The sequence below is a fragment of the Gracilinanus agilis genome, chromosome 3, assembly GCF_016433145.1.
Source record: "Gracilinanus agilis isolate LMUSP501 chromosome 3, AgileGrace, whole genome shotgun sequence".
NCBI classification, from domain to species: domain Eukaryota; kingdom Metazoa; phylum Chordata; class Mammalia; order Didelphimorphia; family Didelphidae; genus Gracilinanus; species Gracilinanus agilis.
In genome coordinates, this window is record NC_058132.1 from 22,128,540 (window position 1) to 22,150,092 (window position 21,553).

At 38.2% G+C, this 21,553-nt stretch overlaps 1 protein-coding gene across 1 annotated transcript in view; it reads left to right on the top strand.

Annotated features, from left to right (window-relative positions):
• The window catches only part of LOC123240848 (hemicentin-1-like), a 106,840-nt gene that overhangs the window by 15,834 nt on the left and 69,453 nt on the right, over positions 1 to 21,553 (top strand). The window contains exons 7-10 of the mRNA XM_044668562.1: positions 328 to 603; positions 983 to 1,234; positions 14,342 to 14,617; positions 14,995 to 15,246. Coding sequence (XP_044524497.1) covers positions 328 to 603; positions 983 to 1,234; positions 14,342 to 14,617; positions 14,995 to 15,246 — 1,056 coding nt within the window. The remainder of the gene's footprint in view (positions 1 to 327; positions 604 to 982; positions 1,235 to 14,341; positions 14,618 to 14,994; positions 15,247 to 21,553) is intronic.

The following is a 21,553-nucleotide window of genomic DNA, read 5'->3' on the forward strand; positions in this document are numbered from 1 at the left end:
GTCTCAAATCCAAGTACAGGTGCTGGATGTGGGGCTGTCATCACTGGGACAAATTGCCTCAGTCTGGAAAGATTGAGCACCAGGGACTTGGGCTCCATGTGAATGTCTTTGTCAGCCACTGGAACTGAAGATGAACTTTTCCTAAGGCCTGGAGAAGTTGTGATCTGCACCAGAGAAAGGGCTGTCCTTGCCATTGAAATCACAGGTTCTTGGTCTCTGGCCTCCAGCCTTGCCAAGGTCTCAGAGAGGCTACTTCCAAACCAGTTCTTTGGTTATAAGGTAAGAAAAAGAACCAACACAGTTATTTTCTTTCAATTTTCTGCACAGGGCCACTATCCAAACCTACCATCATCAGCTCTAACATGGCCCCAGTGGAGAACAAGGACAATTTCTCATTGACATGCCAGGCTACGGGTGTAGTAGTCACGTACCGGTGGTTCATAGACCAACGTGCCCCATCTGGTGACAGGATACGGCTGTCCCGGGATAACAGGACACTCACTATACGCAGTATGCCAAGAGAAGACAAAAGACCCTTTGTGTGTGAAATCGTGAATCCAATTAGTCGCAATAGGAGTGATCCATTCATAGTGAATGTTACCTGTGAGTAAATGTGTTCTTCCTATATGGTGCATAATTATAGCCTGGTGGTGTGTTCACAGAGGTCAGCCTAATTCAGTCACTTCTCTGAGTGCTAAAGATCAAAGTTCTAAGGTTCCCATCCCCCTTAAACTTTAGGGAGCCCAGATTGGCCTTGTCATGCTTTCTGGTGGAGGGTGGCCAGTCATGGTGCTGAACCTGGGGAAAGCCCTAAGATCCTCCATATTCAGATCCAAATTCTTAAAGTAGAGGAAGAGCTGTGAATTTCCCAGCTCAAATGAATATCACGCAGCCATAGTGGTCCCTGTTGATGGGTTACAGAATAGGAGATGCCCCTTCTTTTGGCCATAACCTCAATATGGAATTCTTATCTTTCTTCCAGATGGCCCAGACACCGCCATGATTGCCCCTGCAGCTGATCACTACAATGTAGGGGAACGTATTCAGTTGAGTTGTTCTGCTGTATCTAACCCACCGGCCCAATTCACTTGGATTCACAAGGGAAAAACTTTGAGTAACTCAGCTACATTCTCTGCTACTGCGTCCGTGAATCACGCTGGAACCTATACCTGTCAGGCATTTAACTCAATTTCTCGCTTGAGGCGCACCAAAGACAAGACTCTTACAATCTATGGTGAGTAGCTGGATTTGGCCCCCAACTTTGTGTTGGGCTTTCACCTTCCCTGGCATGAGAGAAACAGAGATAAATGGCATTTTGCTCTCCTGGTTCCATGGCACAGTGTTGTTGTAGAAGGAGCCCTGAGCTCAGAATCATGAAATTTGGATAGAACCCTTCCTTTCTTGTCTACTATTTGTATAGTAAGTTTACCTCAGTTTCTTCATTAGGAAAAATGGATAATCTTTTGCTCTGTATATAATAGGATTCTATGTGAAGAAAGTCCTCTTTACATGATGGGTACAAAAAGCATTTGAGTTGTTGTGATTGACATTGTTGTTGATATTGGATTATCCTCTTCTGTCCCAGTAACATACAACCTTTGTCTCCGGACTTCTAGGACTGCAACTTCAATGGCTGCCCCGTAATCTCTCCCGTGGTCTTTCCTTCAGTCCATTTCAAATTATAATAATTAAATTATGAGGCTGCTAGTTGTTTTAGTAGCTTTATTACTTCAAAGTAGTAATAGGAAAGAGAGGGAAATGTAGGAAAGAGGTAGAGTTGATTAGCTGATAACCCTATTTGCTTTTTGATGTAATGAAGCTCACCACCAACAGGGGTTCCTTCAGGTTCCAAGCTCCAGCCAGAAGAGTGTGGGAAAGAGATAGTGAGCAGTCCCTTGGTCTGACCTCATAAGCAGTTTCTTTACCCACTAACTCTCCCCATCACATCGCAGGAACCAATCCTATTTCCTTAATTTGCCTGGCACATCATAGTGGGGATCTGTCTGTAGGATCAGTTTCTAGTCTCTTTGGTTTCAACTACCCATCTCTGAGGGTTTGTCTACACATCTCAATGGTAAACAACCTCTAGTCCACTAATTGATGAAGTCAAACAAAAAGACAAAGGGGAAGGAAATTCCTTTTACACACTAAGTATCTCTGTATCTTTCTCTTTATTACTACTACTACTACTTTCATTTAATAAAGTTATTAAGCTACAAACAGACTCATAATTTTAAATAATATGCAACCTTGTGAGAAAATAAGTGAGGCCACTCCCACTAGGATTTACTGGATATAAGTGGGAGGCTCACTCTTCCTCACCCAAAACAATAGGGACCAAGGGAGGGAGTGCAAACTCTACCAAATAACAAGAAGAAAGGTCAAGGAAGCTGAAATATTTCTAACTAATTCATTCCACTTTGGAAATGAATCCTAAGACAGCTGACCAAGGATGACATAAGAAGGAAGTCTGGTGAGTCTACTGGATGTGCCCAGAGATTGTTCTGGGACACATAACCTCTCTCAGTGCAAGGCCTACCTGCCCATAGAGATAAGGAAAGGGCTTTCATTGTGACTTGAAGGCTCAGGGAAATTAGTCCCCATTGCCTTAGCTTCCCAGCATAAGACCCTATCTGAGCTTGAAGAAGATCACCTTCAACATTCTCATTCTCATTTTATAGGGAAGAAAACTCCTAAGGAAAGGAGAGAGCCCAAAACTGGGACTTCCAGAATCTTCTGCAAATGTGTATGAACTGCCTCCTTGGGACAAAACACAGTCCTAGGCTCTCCAGAGCAGGCCCTGGTGTTCCCAGGTGGCTGCGAATGACTTAATGGGTGACCCAAAATTGCTTTAACTCTTTTGTGCTGGCTTTGGCACTCCAAGTGGTGTGGGGGGAGGGGGTTGTTCAGCTCACATTTTAGTGAGAGCTGTTTCACTCCCTTATAGAATGGAAATGCCCCAATTCCACATACCTTCAATGCTGCGCCCTGTTGTGGGGTCCCTTCATTCATCTGAATTTGTTTTTATGTCTTCTTGAGGAGTTCTATATGTGTGGGTTAGGAGAGGTTAAGTAAGCTGCTTCTACTCTGCCACCATCTTAACCCAGAAGTCAGAAAATTCTAAAATTAATGAGATGTAGCTCCAACAGTATTTAGGGGAAAGTTTACCTCTCTAAATACTTACATCAATAAAATAAAGAAAAGGGGAAATCAATGAATTAGACATACAACTAAAAAGAATTTTAAAAGAACAAATTTTTTAAATCCAATTAAATGCCAAAAGAGAAATCCTAAAAATCAAAAGAGAGATTAATAGAGTTGAAAGTAAGAAAATCATTGAACTAATAACTAAGAAAAAGAGCTATTTTATGAAAAAAAACACTGGTTGTTAATTTTTTAAGGAAAGAAAGAAGAAAACTGAACTATCAGTATAAAAAATGATAAGAATGAATTGGCCACGAAAGAAGAGATATAAAAGCAATTATTAGAAGGTCTTTTGCATGATTATAAGCCAATGCATCTGACAAAGTAGAATTTGAATGGCATACTGTTTGGTGTATGTATATTTAGTATTGATATTATTTCATTGTGTATGGGACTGTGAAAATAACCTTTTTTTAGAACCTTAAAAGGAACCTTTTGATTTTAATGCAAAAAGTCTTACATCTGAACCTCTGACTGGTCTTTGAGGCCAATGGTGGAGTCGTCTCTTCTCTTGTCTTCCCTGCTAGGAAATGCTGTAGAAGCTTTGTGCTGCCCTTCCAAACATGGAGTGGTTACTCCTGGAGTCCAGTAGATCTGCCTCTTGTCTGGAGCAAAGTCTGAGTCCAGCAATCAAAGAGGCTTCAGAAAGGGATGTTGTGATGAGCATGAACTGGTAGAGGGGACAGAAAGCCAGACTATTCCCATAAGAGTGAAATAAAATTAAGTGTGTTCTTCTCAAGGTAAAGCATCCAGCTTACACCCAAAATAAAGAATGGAAGGTTGGAAGCAAGTCTGCTTTAGTGTTAAGGACTTTTTGATGACGTGCTTGGTAGATTTAGGAGACAGGCCTGGTGAGTCAGGGCGATTGGAGGATCCTTGTGATCCCTGTGTAAGGACATTCTGACACAGCTCAAGAAACAAGGAAGGCAGTAGATTACCCTTCAATACCTGTAAAAGCTAAGAGAGTCACTTTCAAGAACATGGTTCCCTCCCCAGAACCTGCCTCCTCCCAAGTAGGGGCTAGCAAGGATCTCATGCTATATATCTTTCTATTTTCTGATTGGCATGGACTTCACACCTAGACTGTAAGTCCTGTGTCCCCCTTCCACCAGAAGGAGTCAGACAGAGGATGGGGGTTGGGGGGTGGAGTTCCCACAACAGAAACCTCTATAATGTTTGTCTTTGAAGCCCATGCATTGCGTTTTCCCCACCTAGTCATGTGCCCTCTCTCATGAGAAAGAAGAAAGAAACTGCTGTCTCTTCTACTCTACTCTCCCTTTAGGACTCCAGGTTTTTAATTTGATCAGGATAGCACTCACATTTATCCCACTCAATTGGAACCGACAACTGAAGAGGCCCATGATCTGGATCTAGTCTTGAGCAACCTCCTTACAGAGTGGATAACCAGGAGAGCTAGTCAGCTGAGCACATGCAGCATGCACTTTATCTTTCTCTAACCTGCTATTATAATTATATTTAAAAATTAAGATATGGTCTGCAGAGAATTTTAATCAAAAACAGTATCTTTTAGCAAAATAGTTTCCCAGTGTCTCCCTTTTAATTAGATCTATTTTGCATTTTCCTTTGTCTGAGATCATGATTTCTACCCTAATACTTGTTAACCTCTGATGTACTCTAATAGATTCTGCTGTAGCCCCTAATTTTCACTCAGCATTACTCTGCTTTACGTGTAACACTTATAAATTACACCTTGTTAGATTCTGTTTCTGAATCAATTCTGTTATCTCTTTCCATTATATGCATGCCATTCACATTCATAGTTATAATTACTAGTTCTGTATTTCCTTCCACTCTATTTCCTCCCCCCCTTTATCCTTCTACCTCTCTTTTTCCTGTGCTTCTCCTCAAACGTTTGTTTTCCTCTTCCCTCCTTTGTATCATTTCCCTTCTATCCCTTCTACCTTCTCCCTCTTTCTTCCCTGTTGGGTAATGTAGATTTCTATGCCCAACCTACAGTGTGTTATTCCCTCTTTGATCCAATTCTGTTGACTGTAGGGTTCAAGCTTTGCCTGCCACTCCCCATTTCCCCCTCCATTATAAAAGGTCTTCCTCATGGGTTACTTTAATGTGACATAATTTCCCCTCTTCTCTCTCTCCTTTCTTTTCCCAGTTCATCATTCTTTCTCACTCCTTAATTTTATTCACTTTTAATCATCCCATATAGTCAATTCATACCCATGCCCTCTGTCTATGTATCTTTTTTTTTTCAATCCTTACTTTTCATCTTAGAAATGATACTATATGTTGGTTCCCAGGAAGAAGAGTGATAAGAGCTAGGCAATGGGGGCTAAGTGATTTGCCCAGGGTATCACAGCTGGGAAGTGTCTGAGACTAGATTTGAACCTAGGACCTCCTATCTCTGGGCTTGACTCTCCATCCACTGAGTCACCCAGCTGCCCTTCTATCCTCCTTCTAACAATGACAAAATTCTTAGGAATTATAAGTACCATCTTCTCATATAAGAAAATAAACAGTTTAAACTTAGTGACCCCATTCTGATTTCTTTTTCCTCTTTGCTTTTTTATGCTTTTCTTGAGTCTTGTATTTGAGAGTCAAATTTTTTATCCAGCTTGGATCTTTTTTTCAGGAATCTATTAAAGTTCTCTTTCATTAAATATCCAGCATCTTTGCCAAGAAGTTGCCCAAAATGGGGTTATGAAGAGATAGACACAACTGAACAACAATAACAAAAGAATTTCTATTACAATGTTGACTAATATTGAATAATAGAGGTGAAAATGGACTTTTTTGCTTCATCCTTGAATTTATCAGGAATGCTTTTTTCTTCTATTTAATCCCAATTATAGTGTTTGCTTTTCATTTTAGATGCATTTACTTATAAGAAAGGCTCCACTGATTCCTGCATTTTGTGGTGGTTTTATTAGAATATTTTTCCAAGATTACATCATTCATCTTCTTTCCCTCTCCCCCCAAACCCATTCTCCCTGTAGCCAATGCTCAATTCAACTGGGTTTTATCCATTCATAAAAGATTCTGGAAGTTCTGCTTTGATCTCCAACACCAACAGATACCACAGTTTATTCAGCCATTCCCCAAATGAAGCACATTCCCTTGTTTTCCAATTTTTTGCCACCACGAAGAATGTGACTATAAATATTTTTGTACAAGACTTTTTCCCTATGATCTCTTTGGGGTATAAATCCAGCAGTGGTATGGCTGGATCAAAGGGCAGACAGTCTTTTAGTACCCTCTGGGCATACTTCCAAATTTCCATCCAGAATGGTTGGATCAATTCACAAATCCACCAGCAATGCATTATTGTCCCAATTTTGCCACATTCCCTACAACACTTATTACTTTCCTTTGCTGTCATGTTAGCCAATCTGCTAGGTGTGAGGTGGTACCTCAGAGCTGTTTTGATTTGCATTTCTCTAATTAAAAGAGATTTAAAATACTTTTTCATGTGTTTGTTGATAGTTTTGATTTCTTCATCTGAAAATCACCTATTCATGTCCCTTGCCCATTTATCAATTGGGGAATAGCTTGATTTGTTGTACAATTCCTTTAGCTCCTTATATATTTGAGTAATTAGACCTTTGTCAGAGTTTTTTGTTATAAAGGTTTTTTTCCCAATTTGTTGCTTCCCTTCTAATTTTGATTGCATTGGTTTTGTTTGTACAAAAACTTTATAATTTAATGTAATCAAAATTTTTTATTTTACAATTTGTAATTTTTTCTAACTCTTGCTTGGATTTAAAATCTTTCCTTTCCCAAAAATCTGACAAGTATATTATTCCATGCTCACCTAAATTATTTATAGTTTCCTTCTTTATATTCAAGTTATTCACCCATTCTGAATTTATCTTGGTATAGGGTGTGAGATGTTGATCTAGTCTTCCAATTTTCCCAGAAGTTTTTGACAAATAGTGGGTTTTTGTCTCAAAAGCTGGACTCTTTGGATTTATCATAGACTGCCTCACTGAGGTCACTTACCTCAAATATATTCCACTGATCCTCCCTTCTGTCTCTTCATCAGTACCATATTGTTTTGACAACTCCTGCTTTATAGTACAGTTTAAGATCTGGTACTGCTGGGCAACCATCCTTCACATTTTTTATTATTAATTCCCTTGGTATTCTCAATCTTTTGCTTTTCCAAATGAGCTTGGTTATAGTTCTTTTCTAATTCAGTAAAAAAAAAAACTTTCTTGGTAGTTTTATAATAGGTATGGTACTAAATAAGTAAATCAATTTGTGTAGGATGGTCATTTTTATTATGTTAGCTCATTCTACCCATGAGCAATTAATGTTTTTCCAACTGTTTAGATCTAGTTTTAATTGTTTGGAAAGTGTTTTGTAGTTGTGTTCATATAATTCCTGTGTTTGTTTTGGTAGATAGATTTCTAAGTATTTTATATTGTCTGGGGTGGTTTTATATGGTGTTTCTCTTTCTACCTCTTGCTGCTGTGATGTGTTGGAAATATATAGAAATGCTGATCATTTATGTGGGTTTAGTTTGTATCCTGCAACTTTGCTAAAGTTGTCAATTAATTCCACTAGCTATTTAGTTAATTCTCTAGGATTTTTTAAGTAAACCATCATATCTCCAAAGAGTGATAGCTTGGTCTCCTCATTGCCTATTTTAATATCTTCAATTTCTTTTTCTTCTCTAATTGCTAATCTGTTACTATAGTAATTAGAAGAATTACTCATAGGGATACATTGGTCTAAGATGATATGCAGTAAAAGAAAAGTGGTGAGGGAAATAGAAGATGGCACCAAGAGAAACTTGAAGGTATAAGAAAAATAAGATAATCTATATCACACAAAACAGGGGCATGGAATGGGGAGAGGACAAAAATACTATTATAAGAAAGAGAGGAAGAGGGTCTTAATAGGAAATACTTAAACCTTACTCTCAATGGAATCAATTTTGAGAGGGAAGTGCACCTAGATCAATTGGGATAGCGAATTCTATCTTACTCTATGGGGAAAGTCAGAAGGGAAAAACCAAGGGGGATAGTGGGGTGGGGAGTTCAAAAATGGAGAGAAAGAGAGGGTGGAGGGAATTTAATAGGCCTTAAAAATCATAAGAGGGGAACAGAAAGGGAGGGAGCAGAAAGGGAAGAAAACTTATGGAGGGAGATAAGAGGGACTGATTAAAAACAAACCACTATTTTAAAAGGAAATAGTGAAAGAAGAAAGGGCATAACTATGAAAATGGGGAATACACAGCTAACAGTCATGACTCTGAATGTGAATGGGATGAACTCGCCCATAAAACGGAAGCAAATAGCAGAGTGGATTAGAAGCCAAAATCCTAGAATATGTTGTCTACAAGAAACATACATGAGACTGGTGGACATACACAGGGTAAAAGTTAAAGGGTGGATCAAAATCTATCAGGCTTCAACTGAGGAAAAAAAGGCAGGAGTTGGAATTATGGTATCTGACTGACAAAGCTAAAGTAAAACTAGATCTTTTTAAAAGAGATAGGGAAAGTAATTACATCCTGATAAAAGGCAGTATAGACAATGAGGATATATCAGTACTCAACATGTATGCACCAAATAGTATAGGATACAGATTTCTAAAGGAGAAACTGGCAGAGCTTAAGGAGGATATAGATAATAAAACTATACTAGTAGGAGATCTAAATATTCCTCTATCAGATCTAGATAAATCAAAGCAAAAAATTAGATAAGAAAGAGGTAAGAGAGAGGAATGAACTCCTTGAAAAATTAGAGTTAATAGATATGTGGAGAAAAATAAATAGGAACAAAAAAGAATACACTTTCTTTTCAGCAGCACATGGTACATTCACAAAGACTGGCCATGTTACTAGGGCATAGAAATATGGCAAACAAATGACAATGAGCAGAAATAATGAATGTAACCTTTTTAGACCATAATCCATTAAAAATAATAATTAGTAAAGTTACATGGATAAGCAAATCAAGAATTAATTGGAAATTATATAATATGATTCTGCAAAATCAGTTAATTAAAAAACAAATCATAGAAACAATTAATAATTTAATTGAAGAATAATAATAATGAGACATCCTACCAAAATCTGTGGGATGCAGCCAAAGCAGTACTCAGGGGGAATTTTATATCCTTGAGTCCATATATTAACAAATTGGGGAGGGCAAAGATCAGTGAAGTGGGCATACAAATCAAAAACTAGAAAGCAAAAAATTAAAACTCCCCAGATAAAAACTAAATTAGAGATCATAAAAATTAAAGGAGAAATTAATAAAATCAAAAGTAAAAAAGCTATTGAATTAATAAGACTAGAAGCTAGTACTTTGAAAAAACAAATAAAATTGACAAAGTACTGGTGAATCTAATAAAAAAAGGAAAGAAGAAAACCAAATTAACAGTATCAGAGATGAAAAGGGATACCTCACCTCTAATGAAGAGGAAATTAAGGCAATAATTAAAACTATTTTGCCCAATAATATGTCAGTAAATATAGCAATCTAGGTGATATGGATGAATATTTACAAATATATAAATTGCCTAGATTGACAGCAGAAGAAATAGAATACATAAATAATCTCATATCAGAAAAATAAATTGAATAACCCATTAAAGAACTCCCTAAGAAAAAATCCCCAAGACCAGATGGATTCACAAGTGAATTCTATGAAGCTTTCAAAGAACAACTAATCCCAATATACTATACAAATGATTTGACATAATAAGCAAAGAAGGTGTTCCAATTCCGTAGATGACACAAATATGGTATTGATCCAAAAGTCAGGTAGAACAAAAAGAGAAAAAGAAAACTATAGACCAGAGATGGGCAAACTACAGCTCGCAGGCCTGATGTGACCCCCAGAAATGTTCTATCTGGCCCACAAGACATTATTCCTAATCTGACAAATACAAAACAATACAGGCTATAAGAAAAATATTTCACTCTTTTTTCCTCTTTCCTTTCTTTTCCTTTCCTTTGGCACCCCCTCTTTAAAAAGTTTGCCCATCACTGCTATAGACCAATCTCCTTAATGAACATAGATGCAAAAATCTTAAAACAATAAATAGTATATATATATATACATATATATGTATATATATGGTGTTTTCATATTTTATCAAATGCTTTTTCTGCACCAATGAATATAATAACATGGTTTTTGTTGTCATTATTATCAGCATACTCAAATATGGTTTTCCTAATATTGAACCAGCCCTACATGCCAGTTATCAATCCCACCTGGTTATAGTGTATAATCTTTCTGATATATTGCTATAATCTCCTTGCTAGTATTTTATTTAAAATATTTGCATCAAAGTTCATTAGTGAAATGTCTAGTTTGCTCTCTGTTTTTGCTTTCCCTGATTTAGGTATCAAAACCATATTTGTATCACAAAAGGAATTTGGAGAGATTCTTTCTGTACCTATTTTTAAAAAAACCCTTCCCTTCCATCTTAGATTCAATACTAAGTATTGTTTCGAAGGTAGATGAGAAGTAAAAGCTAGGCAATGGCAGTTAAGATACTTGCCCTAGGGTCATACAGCCAGGAAGTATCTGAGGCCAGATTTGAACCCTAGTCTTCCTGACTCTAGTCCCTGCTAACCACTGAGAACCTCACTGCCCCTCATTGCCTATATGTTTAAGATAAATTATATAGCATTGAGATTCATTGTTCCTTAAGTATTCTGATTCACTGGTAAATCTGTCTTACCTTGGGGATTTTTTTTATAGAGCTCATTTGTGGTGTCTTCAATGCCTTTTTATAAGATCAAGTCATTGAAGTATTCTATTTTAAATTCTGTCCAATCTGAGCAATTCATATTTTTGTAAGTATTCATCCATTTCACTTAGATTTCAGTTTGGCTGGCACATCATTGGTCAAAATAAGTCCTCAGAAATTCTTTAATTTCAACTTCATTGGTAACTCATTGATCTTTTTACTTTTCACTATTAGTAATTCTGTTTTCTTTAATCAAATTAACCAATGGTTTATCTATTTTATTGTTATTTTATTTTAAAAAGCAGACCCTAGTTCTTTTTATTTTTTTTTACTTTTGATTTTATTAAACTCTCTTTTGATTTTCAGGATTTCCATGTTTGTGTTTAATTGGAGATTTCCTGATCTTTCCAGGAAACTGAAGTCAGTTCTATCCACAGACAGGCCTAGAGAGGCTAAGATATCCTAGGCCACACTAGGTGCCAACTGCTGCTCTCTGAAACTTCTTGAAATAATGAGTCAGATCCCTTTCTGTACTGGTAGTACCATCTACAGGACATGAGTAGACCTATTGCAAGAGAGGACGATCTGAGGCCAGGGATGATTAAGCTAGCCTGGTTTCCATCTGATCACAGTGGGGCAAATGTTGGGGCCCATCCTCACCCATGAAGGGATTGGTTTGTATGGAAGCCTGTTTAAGGTTCTCAGCATTGTTGCAGTCAGTCCAGGAATCCTGTTCAATTTAGTTCTCCAAGGCATTCCTAATCATTCTTGGAGCAGGAATGAGCAGAGTCAAGTCCATACAAACTGGATCCTGTTTGGCCTGTGGAGTCAAAGAAAGGCACTGGGGCTGTTTCCTTGAGCTACAACTTGCTGACAGCTCTCCTCCATCTCCCTTTGAATTTATCTCCAGTCTGCACTCTCCCTGTTCCCTTTTCTGCCTCTCCATTCTTTCCTTGTCTTCCTAGATCTTATCTCTTCTATTTTGGGGCTACAGAAGTCTAGGTTTAGCACCTCTTCTTCTAAAAATGGAGAAGTAAAAACTTTCCTAGAGAAAAACTTAGAAAAGGAGGAGGAAAGAATAACCCAGAAAAGAAAAACAATGAGATCCAGGTCAGTAAATACTGTGAAACACAAGCTTGGGGAAGGGAGGGAGAAAACAGGCCCCTAGAGAAGGTGAAGGAATAGAGGAATAGTCTTGATTTCTCTCTCCTGTTTTGGGAGGCAGACTAGAAGAAAGGAGAGTCAGAGGCAGTCCAATTCTATTCTACAATTTTTATGATTAAAAAAATAGTAGTGTTCCCAACCAGAGTCACTGCTACCAGGAACCCAATCATAATCCCAGCCTCTTCTGAAAGAGAAGTCATGACTCCCTCTTAAGAGTTGATCTGTGGGTTCAGCTTGGTTGCTCAGTGGATTGAGAGCCAGACCTAGAGATAGAAATTCCTGGGTTCAGTCTGGCCTCAGACACTTTGTAGCTATGTGACCCTGAGCTAGTCACTTAACACCCATTGCCTAGCGATTCTATTGCATAAGGTAAGGGTTTTAAAAAAGTTGATCTGTGATGGAGAGACAAGAAAAAAAGTGAGCCTGAATGTTGATTGTAGGAGAAAAGAGATTGGCAACATCAGGAAATAGTCCCTATCTGATCACTATAACCCACTGAGCATCCCTTGGCAGGGGCATAGATCCCATTATAACTCTACCAGTCCTTGGAGACAAGTCTCCTCTCCCTCTCAAGTCTTCTCTTCCTTGGGCTAAGCATCTCGAGTGCATTGAATTGGTCCTTCAATTAAATATGTGTGTACTCATGTCTCTTCTCTGCTCATGAGTCCTGATTGCCTACAGAGAATCCTTCAGTGTCCTTAGTCTGGTATTAAATCTTAACTCTTCAGAAAAAGGCAGCAAGCCTTTTAGATACTTTGAGTCATGCAATGTCTGCTCAGAGCATATATGTACCTTTGGCAGTCAGACACAGACACTGTACATTTCCTCCTCTGAACCTTTGTTCAGGCTATGTTCAGGTTTTATAAATAGCGTGTATAGGTGGTCTCATTGGATATAACAACCCTATGAGGTATGAGGGAGAAATTATTATTCCCATTTTAGAGATGAGGAAACTGAAACACAAATAGGGACTTGCTAGTAAGTCACACAGTAATTTTCTGAGATAGGATTTGAACTCAGGTCTTTCTCATTCGAAGTCCAACATTAGTCATTATGACATAGCAGGCATTGGATCCACTGTGGTTGCCAAGGCACCTTCCAGAAACTCCTACCATGGTCTTCTTGCTCAGGAGCAGGCACACTGTTCCTTCATATTCTCCCCACACTTCAAAAGGTGACTAGTTGGCTTCAGATTTGTCACCTTCCTGGCCAGTCCCACTTGGTTTTATTGGATACTGGTGGGAGCCTCACTCTTCCTCACTCTAAAATTCCCAACAGGGACCCCAGGGAGGGAGTGCAAGCTCTACCAAAATAACAAGAAGAAAGGACAAAAAGGCTGAAATATTAACTTATTCATTACATTTTGGAAATGAATCCTAAGGCAGCTGGCCCAGGATGACCCAAGAAGGAAGTCTGGTGACCTATTGGATGTGGCTCACAGATTGTTCTGGGACAAACACCTCTCTCGGTGGCAAGGCCTTTACTTGCCAACTAGAGAAAAGGAAAGGGCTCTATTTGAGCAATGGAAGGCTCAGGGAACATTAGTCCCCATTGGCTTAGCTTCCTAGTATAAGACCATATCTAAGCTTGAAGAAGATCACCTTCAACATTCTTATTCTCATTGTGAAGGGCAGGAAACTCCAAAGGAAAGGGGAGAGATCAAAGCAGAACTTCCAGAATCTTTTATGAATGGATAAAACTTGCTTCATGGGGGGCAAAACATAGTGCTGGGCGGGAGACATGTAATTGTGGATTCAAAATCTTTAGACATGAGTGAGGTATCTCCTGATTCCCAGTCTGAGGCTCTTCCTTTTGTACCCTGCTACTAACTGATCTATTCCCACTCTTGGCCTTTCCTGTTCTTTCCACTTCAGGCATGAAGGTAAGTAACTCTGGCTTCTTGAAGTCCAGGTCAAGGAAACATAAACTCTCAGTGGTCCTTCCAAGCTAGAAAGGCCTCAAATCCAAGCACAGGTGTTAGATAAAGGGGTCTGTCATCCCTGGACCAGCTTGCCTCAGCCCAGATCGATTGAGCACCAGGGACTTAGGCTCCATGTGAATGTCTTTGTCAGCCACAGAAACTAAAGATGAACTTTTCCTAAGACCTGGAGAAGTTGTGATCTATACCAGAGAAAGGGCTGTCCTTGCCATTGAAATCACAGGTTCTTGGTCTCTGGTCTCCAGCCTTGTCAAGGTCTTAGAGAGGCTACTTCCAAACCAGTTGTTTGGTTATAAGGTAAGAAAAAGAACCAACACAGTCATTTTCTTTCTATTTTTTGTACAGGACCACTATCCAAACCTACCATCAGCAGCTCCAAAATGGCCCCAGTGGAGAACAAGGATACTGTCTCATTGACATGCCAGGCTACAGGTGTAATAGTCACATACCAGTGGTTCAAAAACCTACGTGCCCCATCTGGTGACAGGATACAGCTGTCCTGGGATAACAGGACACTCATTATAAACAATATCACAAGGGAAGACAAAGGACCTTATGTGTGTGAAGTCAGGAACCCATTTACCAGCAATAGGAATGATCCATACACACTGAATGTTGCCTGTGAGTAAATATGTTCTTCCTATATGGTATTTGTTTATAGCCTGGTGGTGTGTTCCCAGAGGTCAGCCTAATTCAGTCACTTCTCTGAGTGCTAAAGATCTAGGCTCTGAAGTTCCCATCCCCCTTAATCTTCAGGGAGGCTAGATTGGCCTTATCATGCTTTCTGGTGGAGGGTCACCAGCCATGGTGCTTGAACTGGATAAAGTCCTAAGATCTTCTAAGTTCAGATCAAATCTCATAAAGTAGAGAAAGTGCTGTAAATTTCACAGCTCAAAGAAGGATCAGGAGATACAGTGGTCCCTAGTAATGGCTTACAGAATAGGAGATGCCCTTCTTTCTGCCATAATCTCAATATAGAATTCTTCTCTTTCTTCCAGATGGCCCCGAAACCCCCACAATTATCCCTACCATAGATGAATACAATGAAGGGGAACGTATGGAATTGATCTGTTCTGCTGAATCTAACCCACCTGCCCAATTCACTTGGATTCACAATGGAAAAGTGTTGAGAAACTCAGCCACATTCTCTGCTACTGCATCCCTGAATCATGCTGGAACCTATGCCTGTCAGGCATTTAACTCAATTACTGGTTTGAAGCGCACCAAAGACAAGACTCTTATTATCTATGGTGAGTAGCTGGATTGGGCCCCCAACTTTGTGTTGGGCTCTCTCCTTCCCTGGCATGACAGAAACAGAGTTAAGTGACATTCTGCTCTCCTGGTTCCAAGGCACAATGTGTTGTTGTAGAAGGATCCCTGAGCTCAGAGTCATGAAACTTGAGTAGAATCCTTCCTTTCCTGTCAACTATCTGTGTAGTAACTGTGTCTCCTCCTTTCCAAGCCTCAGTTTCTTCAATTGGAAAATGGATAATCTTTTGCTCTGAATTTAATAGGATTCTATGTGGAGAAAATCCTTTTCACATGTTGGGTACAAAAAGCATTTGAGATGTCCTCATCATCATAGTTGTTGATATTGGATTATCCTCTTCTGTCCCAGCAAAATACAATCTTCTTTGTCCTCCAACTTCTAGGTCTGCATCTTCAATGACTACCCCGTACTCTCTTCCTTGGTCTTTCCTTCAGTCCATTTCACTTGGTGCTGTGGCCCCACAGAGTGTTTCTAGTCTTGGTTGGAGTATGAGCTATGGTCATGCAATGGGACTCGCCCTGATCCCCTTTTCCAGGGAAATTCTGGAGATGGAAAGGAGAATTTCAACTTTGTCTCCTTTCACACACAGAGATTCACCATTGCACCTATATTTTCCTGTTTGTGACATAAAATGTCACATGGAAGCATGGCTGCTATGAAACCTTGTTCTTATCCATGTAAAGAGAAGTTTGGCTTTAGCATCCTGTGCCTGGGTTCACAGTACAATCCCTGCTGCCCAATTATAATTCACTCGTTTTGCTCTCCTATGTACAGATGACAGACGCTCCATACCCCTAATCACACTACTGTGCAGCAGGACCATAGAGAAATCATCTCTGGCCCTAGTTTCCTTTCATTTCATGGAGCTTTATTGGTACAAACCTTAGGGTATCCCAACTTCCTGTCTCTGCCTTTGGGGACTTTCTGAATGGAGAACGGGAGAGGGGGGAGGAGATAGAATTGTGAAGTGGGCAAGTGACCTTGGGAAAGTCATACTCCCACAGTATATACCTTAGAGTCTGAGGGATGACTTTTTTGGTGGCCTAAATCTACACATAAGGATCCCTAAAGGTCACCTTTTAATTTAGCATTTAAATTGTCTGTGTATTACCGTATTTTCTTTTGTTAACAATTTCCCAATTACCTTTTCACCTGGTTCAGACTGCACCTCGGAGTGTTGCAAGTTATGTAATTGACAACTGTGGTCTGAATGACATTTTTCTTAATCTAAATTTTTCCAATTAATCAAAATCTATTTTCTGTCCCCCTTTTCATCCATCCCACTAAAAAAAAGAAAATCCTTGTGAACCAGTATGGACAATTACAGAAATCTAATTCCCAAGCTCAGAAAAGTCTGTTACAACATCCATCCTGAGTCTAAATCATTTCTGAAGTGAGGCTCTGATTGCCTAGGAAGTGTGTAGCTTTTGTGGGAAGTGAGTAACTTATGGGTCCTCTGCAATCCTGGTTGGTCACTGCATTGATCAGAAGTCCTAAGTCTTTCAAGGTTGTTTGCCTTTAGAACATTGACATTATTGAATAAATTACCCTCTTATTTCTTTTTTTTAAAATTTTAAACATTAATATTCATTTTTAACATGGTTACATGTTTCATGCTCCTACTTTCCCCTTGACCCCCCACATTCCCCCCACCCATGGCCGACCCACATTTCCACTGGTTTTATTGTGTGTCCTTGATCAAGACCTGTTTCCAAATTGTTGGTAGTTGCATTGGTGTGGTAGTTTCGAGTCCACACCCTCAATCATGTCCACCCCAGCCCATGCGTGCAAGCAGCTGTTTTTCTTATATGTTTCCTCTCCTGCAGTCCTTTCTCTGGATGTGGGTAGCGTTCTTTACCATAAATCCCTCAGAATTGTCCTGGGTTTTTGTATTGCTGCTGGTACAGAGGTCCATTACATTCAGTTTTACCATAGTTTATCAGTCTCTGTGTATAGTGTTCTTTTGGCTCTGCTCCTTTCGCTCTGCATCAGTTCCTGGAGGTCTTTCCAGTTCACCTGGAACTTCTCCAGTTTCTTATTCCTTTTAGCACAATAGTATTCCATCACAAGCATATACCACAGTTTGTTCAGCCATTCCCCAATTGAAGGACATACCCTCTTTTTCCAGTTTTTTTGCCACCACAAAAAGAGCAGCTATAAATATTTTTGTACAAGTCTGTTTATCTATGATCTCTTTGGAGTACAAACCCAACAATGGTATAGCTGGATCAAAGGGCAGGCATTCTTTTATAGCCCTTTGAGCATGATTCCAAATTGCCAGCCAGAATGGCTGGATCAGTTCACAACTCCACCAGCAATGCATTAATGTCCCAATTTTGCCACATCCCCTCCAACATTCATTACTCTCCCCTTCTTTCATTTTAGCCAATCTGCTAGGTGTGAGGTGATACCTCAGAGTTGTTTTGATTTGCATTTCTCTAATTATTAGAGATTTAGAGCACTTTCTCATGTGTTTATTGATACTTTTGATTTCTTTACCTGGAAATTGCCTATTCATGTCTCTTGCCCATTTATCAATTGGGGAATGGCTTGATTTTTTATACAATTGCTTTAACTCCTTGTATATTTGAGTAATTAGACACCTGTCAGAGTTTTTCGTTATAAAGATTTTTTCCCAATTTATTGTTTCCCTACTGATTTTGACTACATTGTTTTTGTTTGTACAAAAGCTTTTTAGTTTAATATAATCAAAACCATTTAATTTACATTTTGTAATTTTCTCTAACTCTTGCTTGGTTTTAAAGTCTTTCCTTTCCCATAGATCTGACAAGTATACTATTCTGTGTTCACTTAACATGTTTATAGTTTCCCTCTTTATATTCAAGTCGTTCACCCATTCTGAATTTATCTTGGTGTAGGGTGTGAGATGTTGATCTAGACCTAATCTCTCCCATATTGTTTTCCAAAATTCCCAGCAATTTTTGTCAAATAGTGGATTCATGTCCCAAAAGGTGGGATCTTTGGGTTTATCATACACTGTCTTGCTGATGTCATTTACCCCAAGTCTATTCCCCTGATCCTCCCCTCTGTCTCTTAGCCAGTACCATATTGTTTAGATGACTGCTGCTTTATAAAATAGTTTAATATCTGGTACTGCTAGGCCCCCTTCCTTCACATTTTTTTTCATTATTTCCCTTGATATTCTTGATCTTTTGTTATTCCAAATGAAATTTGTTATAGTTTTTTCTAATTCAGTAAAGAAGTTTTTTGGTAGTTTGATAGGTATGGCACTAAATAGGTAAATTAATTTGGGTAGGATGGTCATCTTTATTATGTTAGCTCGTCCTACCCATGAGCAACCAATGACTTTCCAGTTGTTTAGATCCAGTTTTATTTGTTTGGAAAGTGTTTTGTAGTTGTTTTTGTATAATTTCTGTGTTTGTTTTGGTAGATAGATTCCCAAGTATTTTATATTGTCTAGGGTAAATTTAAATGGTGTTTCTCTTTCTACCTCATGCTGCTGTGATGTGTTGGAAATATGTAGAAATGCTGATGATTTATGTGCATTTATTTTGTATCCTGCAACTTTGCTAAAGTTGTTGATTATTTCTACAAGCTTCTTAGTTGATTCTCTAGGATTTTTTAAGTATACCATCATATCATCTGCAAAGAGTGATAGCTTAGTCTCCTCATTGCCTATTTTGATACCTTCAATTTCTTTTTCTTCCCTAATTGCAACTGCTAGCATTTCTAGAACTATGTTGAATAATAGAGGTGATAATGGACATCCTTGTTTCACACCTGATCTTATTGGGAAGGCTTCTAATTTATCCCCATTGCATATAATGCTTGTTGATGGTTTTAGGTATATACTGTTTATTATTTTTAGGAAAGGTCCTTCTATTCCTATACTTTTCAGTGTTTTCAATAGGAATGCATGCTGTATTTTGTCAAAGGCTTTTTCAGCATCTATTGAGATAATCATGTGATTTTTGTTTGTTAGAATGTGGATATGGTCAATTATGTGGATGGTTTTCTTAATGTTGAACCATCCTTGCATTCCTGGTATAAATCCCACCTGATCATGGTGGATGATCTTCTTAATTACTTGCTGGAGTCTCTTTGCTAGTATTCTATTTAAGATTTTTGCATCTATGTTCATTAGGGAGATTGGTCTGTAGTTTTCTTTCTCTGTTTTTGATCTCCCTGGCTTTGGAATCAGTACCATGTTTGTGTCATAAAAGGAATTTGGTAGGACTCCTTCTTTGCTTATCATATCAAATAATTTGTATAGTATTGGGATTAGTTGCTCTTTGAATGTCTGATAGAATTCAATTGTGAATCCATCAGGCCCTGGCGATTTTTTCTTGGGGTGTTCTTTGATGGCTTGTTCAATTTCTTTTTCTGATATAGGATTATTTAGGTATTCTATTTCTTCTGCTGTTAAGCTAGACAGTTTATATTTTTGTAAATATTCATCCATATCTCCTAAATTGTTATATTTATTACCATAAAATTGGGCAAAATAGTTTTTAATGATTGCCTTAATTTCCCCTTCATTAGAGATGAGGTCTCCCTTTTCATCTATGATACTGTCAATTTGGTTTTCTTCTTTCCTTTTTTTTTATTAGATTGACCAGTACTTTGTCTATTTTATCTGTTTTTTCAAAGTACCAGCTTCTAGTCTTATTTATTAATTCAATGGTTCTTTTACCTTTGATTTTATTGATTTCTCCCTTGATTTTTAGTATTTCTAATTTAATTTTCATCTGGGGATTTTTAATTTGCTCGCTTTCTAATTTTTTGAGTTGCATGCCCAATTCATTAATCTCTGCCCTTCTTAATTTGTTAATATATGCACTCAAGGATATAAATTTCCCCCTGAGTACTGCCTTGGCTACATCCCACAGAGTTTGGTAGGATGTCTCATCACTGTCATTTTCTTCAATGAAATTGTTGTTTGCTTCTATGATTTCTTCTTTGACAATTTGGTTTTGGAGAATCATATTATTTAATTTCCAATTAGTTTTTTATTTTTTCTGTCCAGGTGCCCTTACTAATTATTATTTTTATTGCATTATGATCTGAGAAGATTACATTTGCCAATCTTTCCCCAGTACCTCAATGGAATGAAAATCTCAAACCTCTTTCCAAAACTCCAAATTCTTTATTCATTTACGTTTTAAAATCTTTTTTAAAAAATTTTTAGTTTCCACCCCTTATCCCTTCCCCACCTATTGTGAAGATAAGAAATGTGTAGTCCTATGTTTCCATATTAGCCACTTTGCAACAACAACAACAACAAAATGGAAAGGAAAAAGAAATTGACATAAGTATTCTTTGGTCTACATTCAGAGACCATCATGTCTTTCTCTGGAGGTAGAGAGCATTTTTCTTCATCATAAGTCCTTTGGAATTGTCTTAGATCACTGTATTGATCAGGATAGCTAAGTCATCAGTCTCCTGTGAAGATAGGTTTAACCTCTCCTCTTGTTTATTTTTAGCTAAACAAATCAAGAACTTAAAATACCCCTATTTGACCCTAAAGGAAGAGAGTTTGCTAGACACTTACTAGAGTAGAGTAAGCAATAAGCTCATACCTCCTAAATTCACTGGATACCCCTACTTGGGCAATGCTAGGTAAATTGAAAGACTGTGATTAGTTCTCGTAAGGTGGGGGAGCTACAGGAAGTGACAATGAGAAAACTGCTTTTAAAAAGGCTAACTGGAGGATTCAGTCATTCTCTCCGTGTTGGTGAGCCAGACTGGAGGAGGAGACTTTTTCCCTGGATCTTGAGTTGGCATATGGTGGTGAATCGAGATATTTCTTACTTGTTTTTTTGGAAAAGAGACCCTCTCTGCTTGTTGGCTCTTTGGTGGGATACTCCCCTCAGAGTGTGTTCTGGTGAGATTCTTGGCAGTCTTAGCCTCCTACGTACAGAATGTTCTCGTGGATTCTTCAGTATCTCCTGGTACTTTGAATTTCAGCTTCTTAATTAGGACTTTGGATTCTGGTGAGATTCACTTTCAGATTTGCATCTGTGGTCTGGAGATATTAGAATTCAACTTAAGCTATTAATAGATAGTCATTACTTTCTGTCTCTTTATCTACATTTTTCCACTTTCACTCTTTCCACCTCTTTGTAAATAAAACTGCTAAAAGTCATTGGGACTTAAGCTGTAATATTTTTAAATTGGTAACCACAATATTACTTTGAATTCTCATATTTAGCATAAAAGCTTAATTTAAATTCTTACACTCTTGAGATAATTTTAATCATAACAACTGGATATTGGTACGCTATAAAAAATAGCTAAGTCATTCA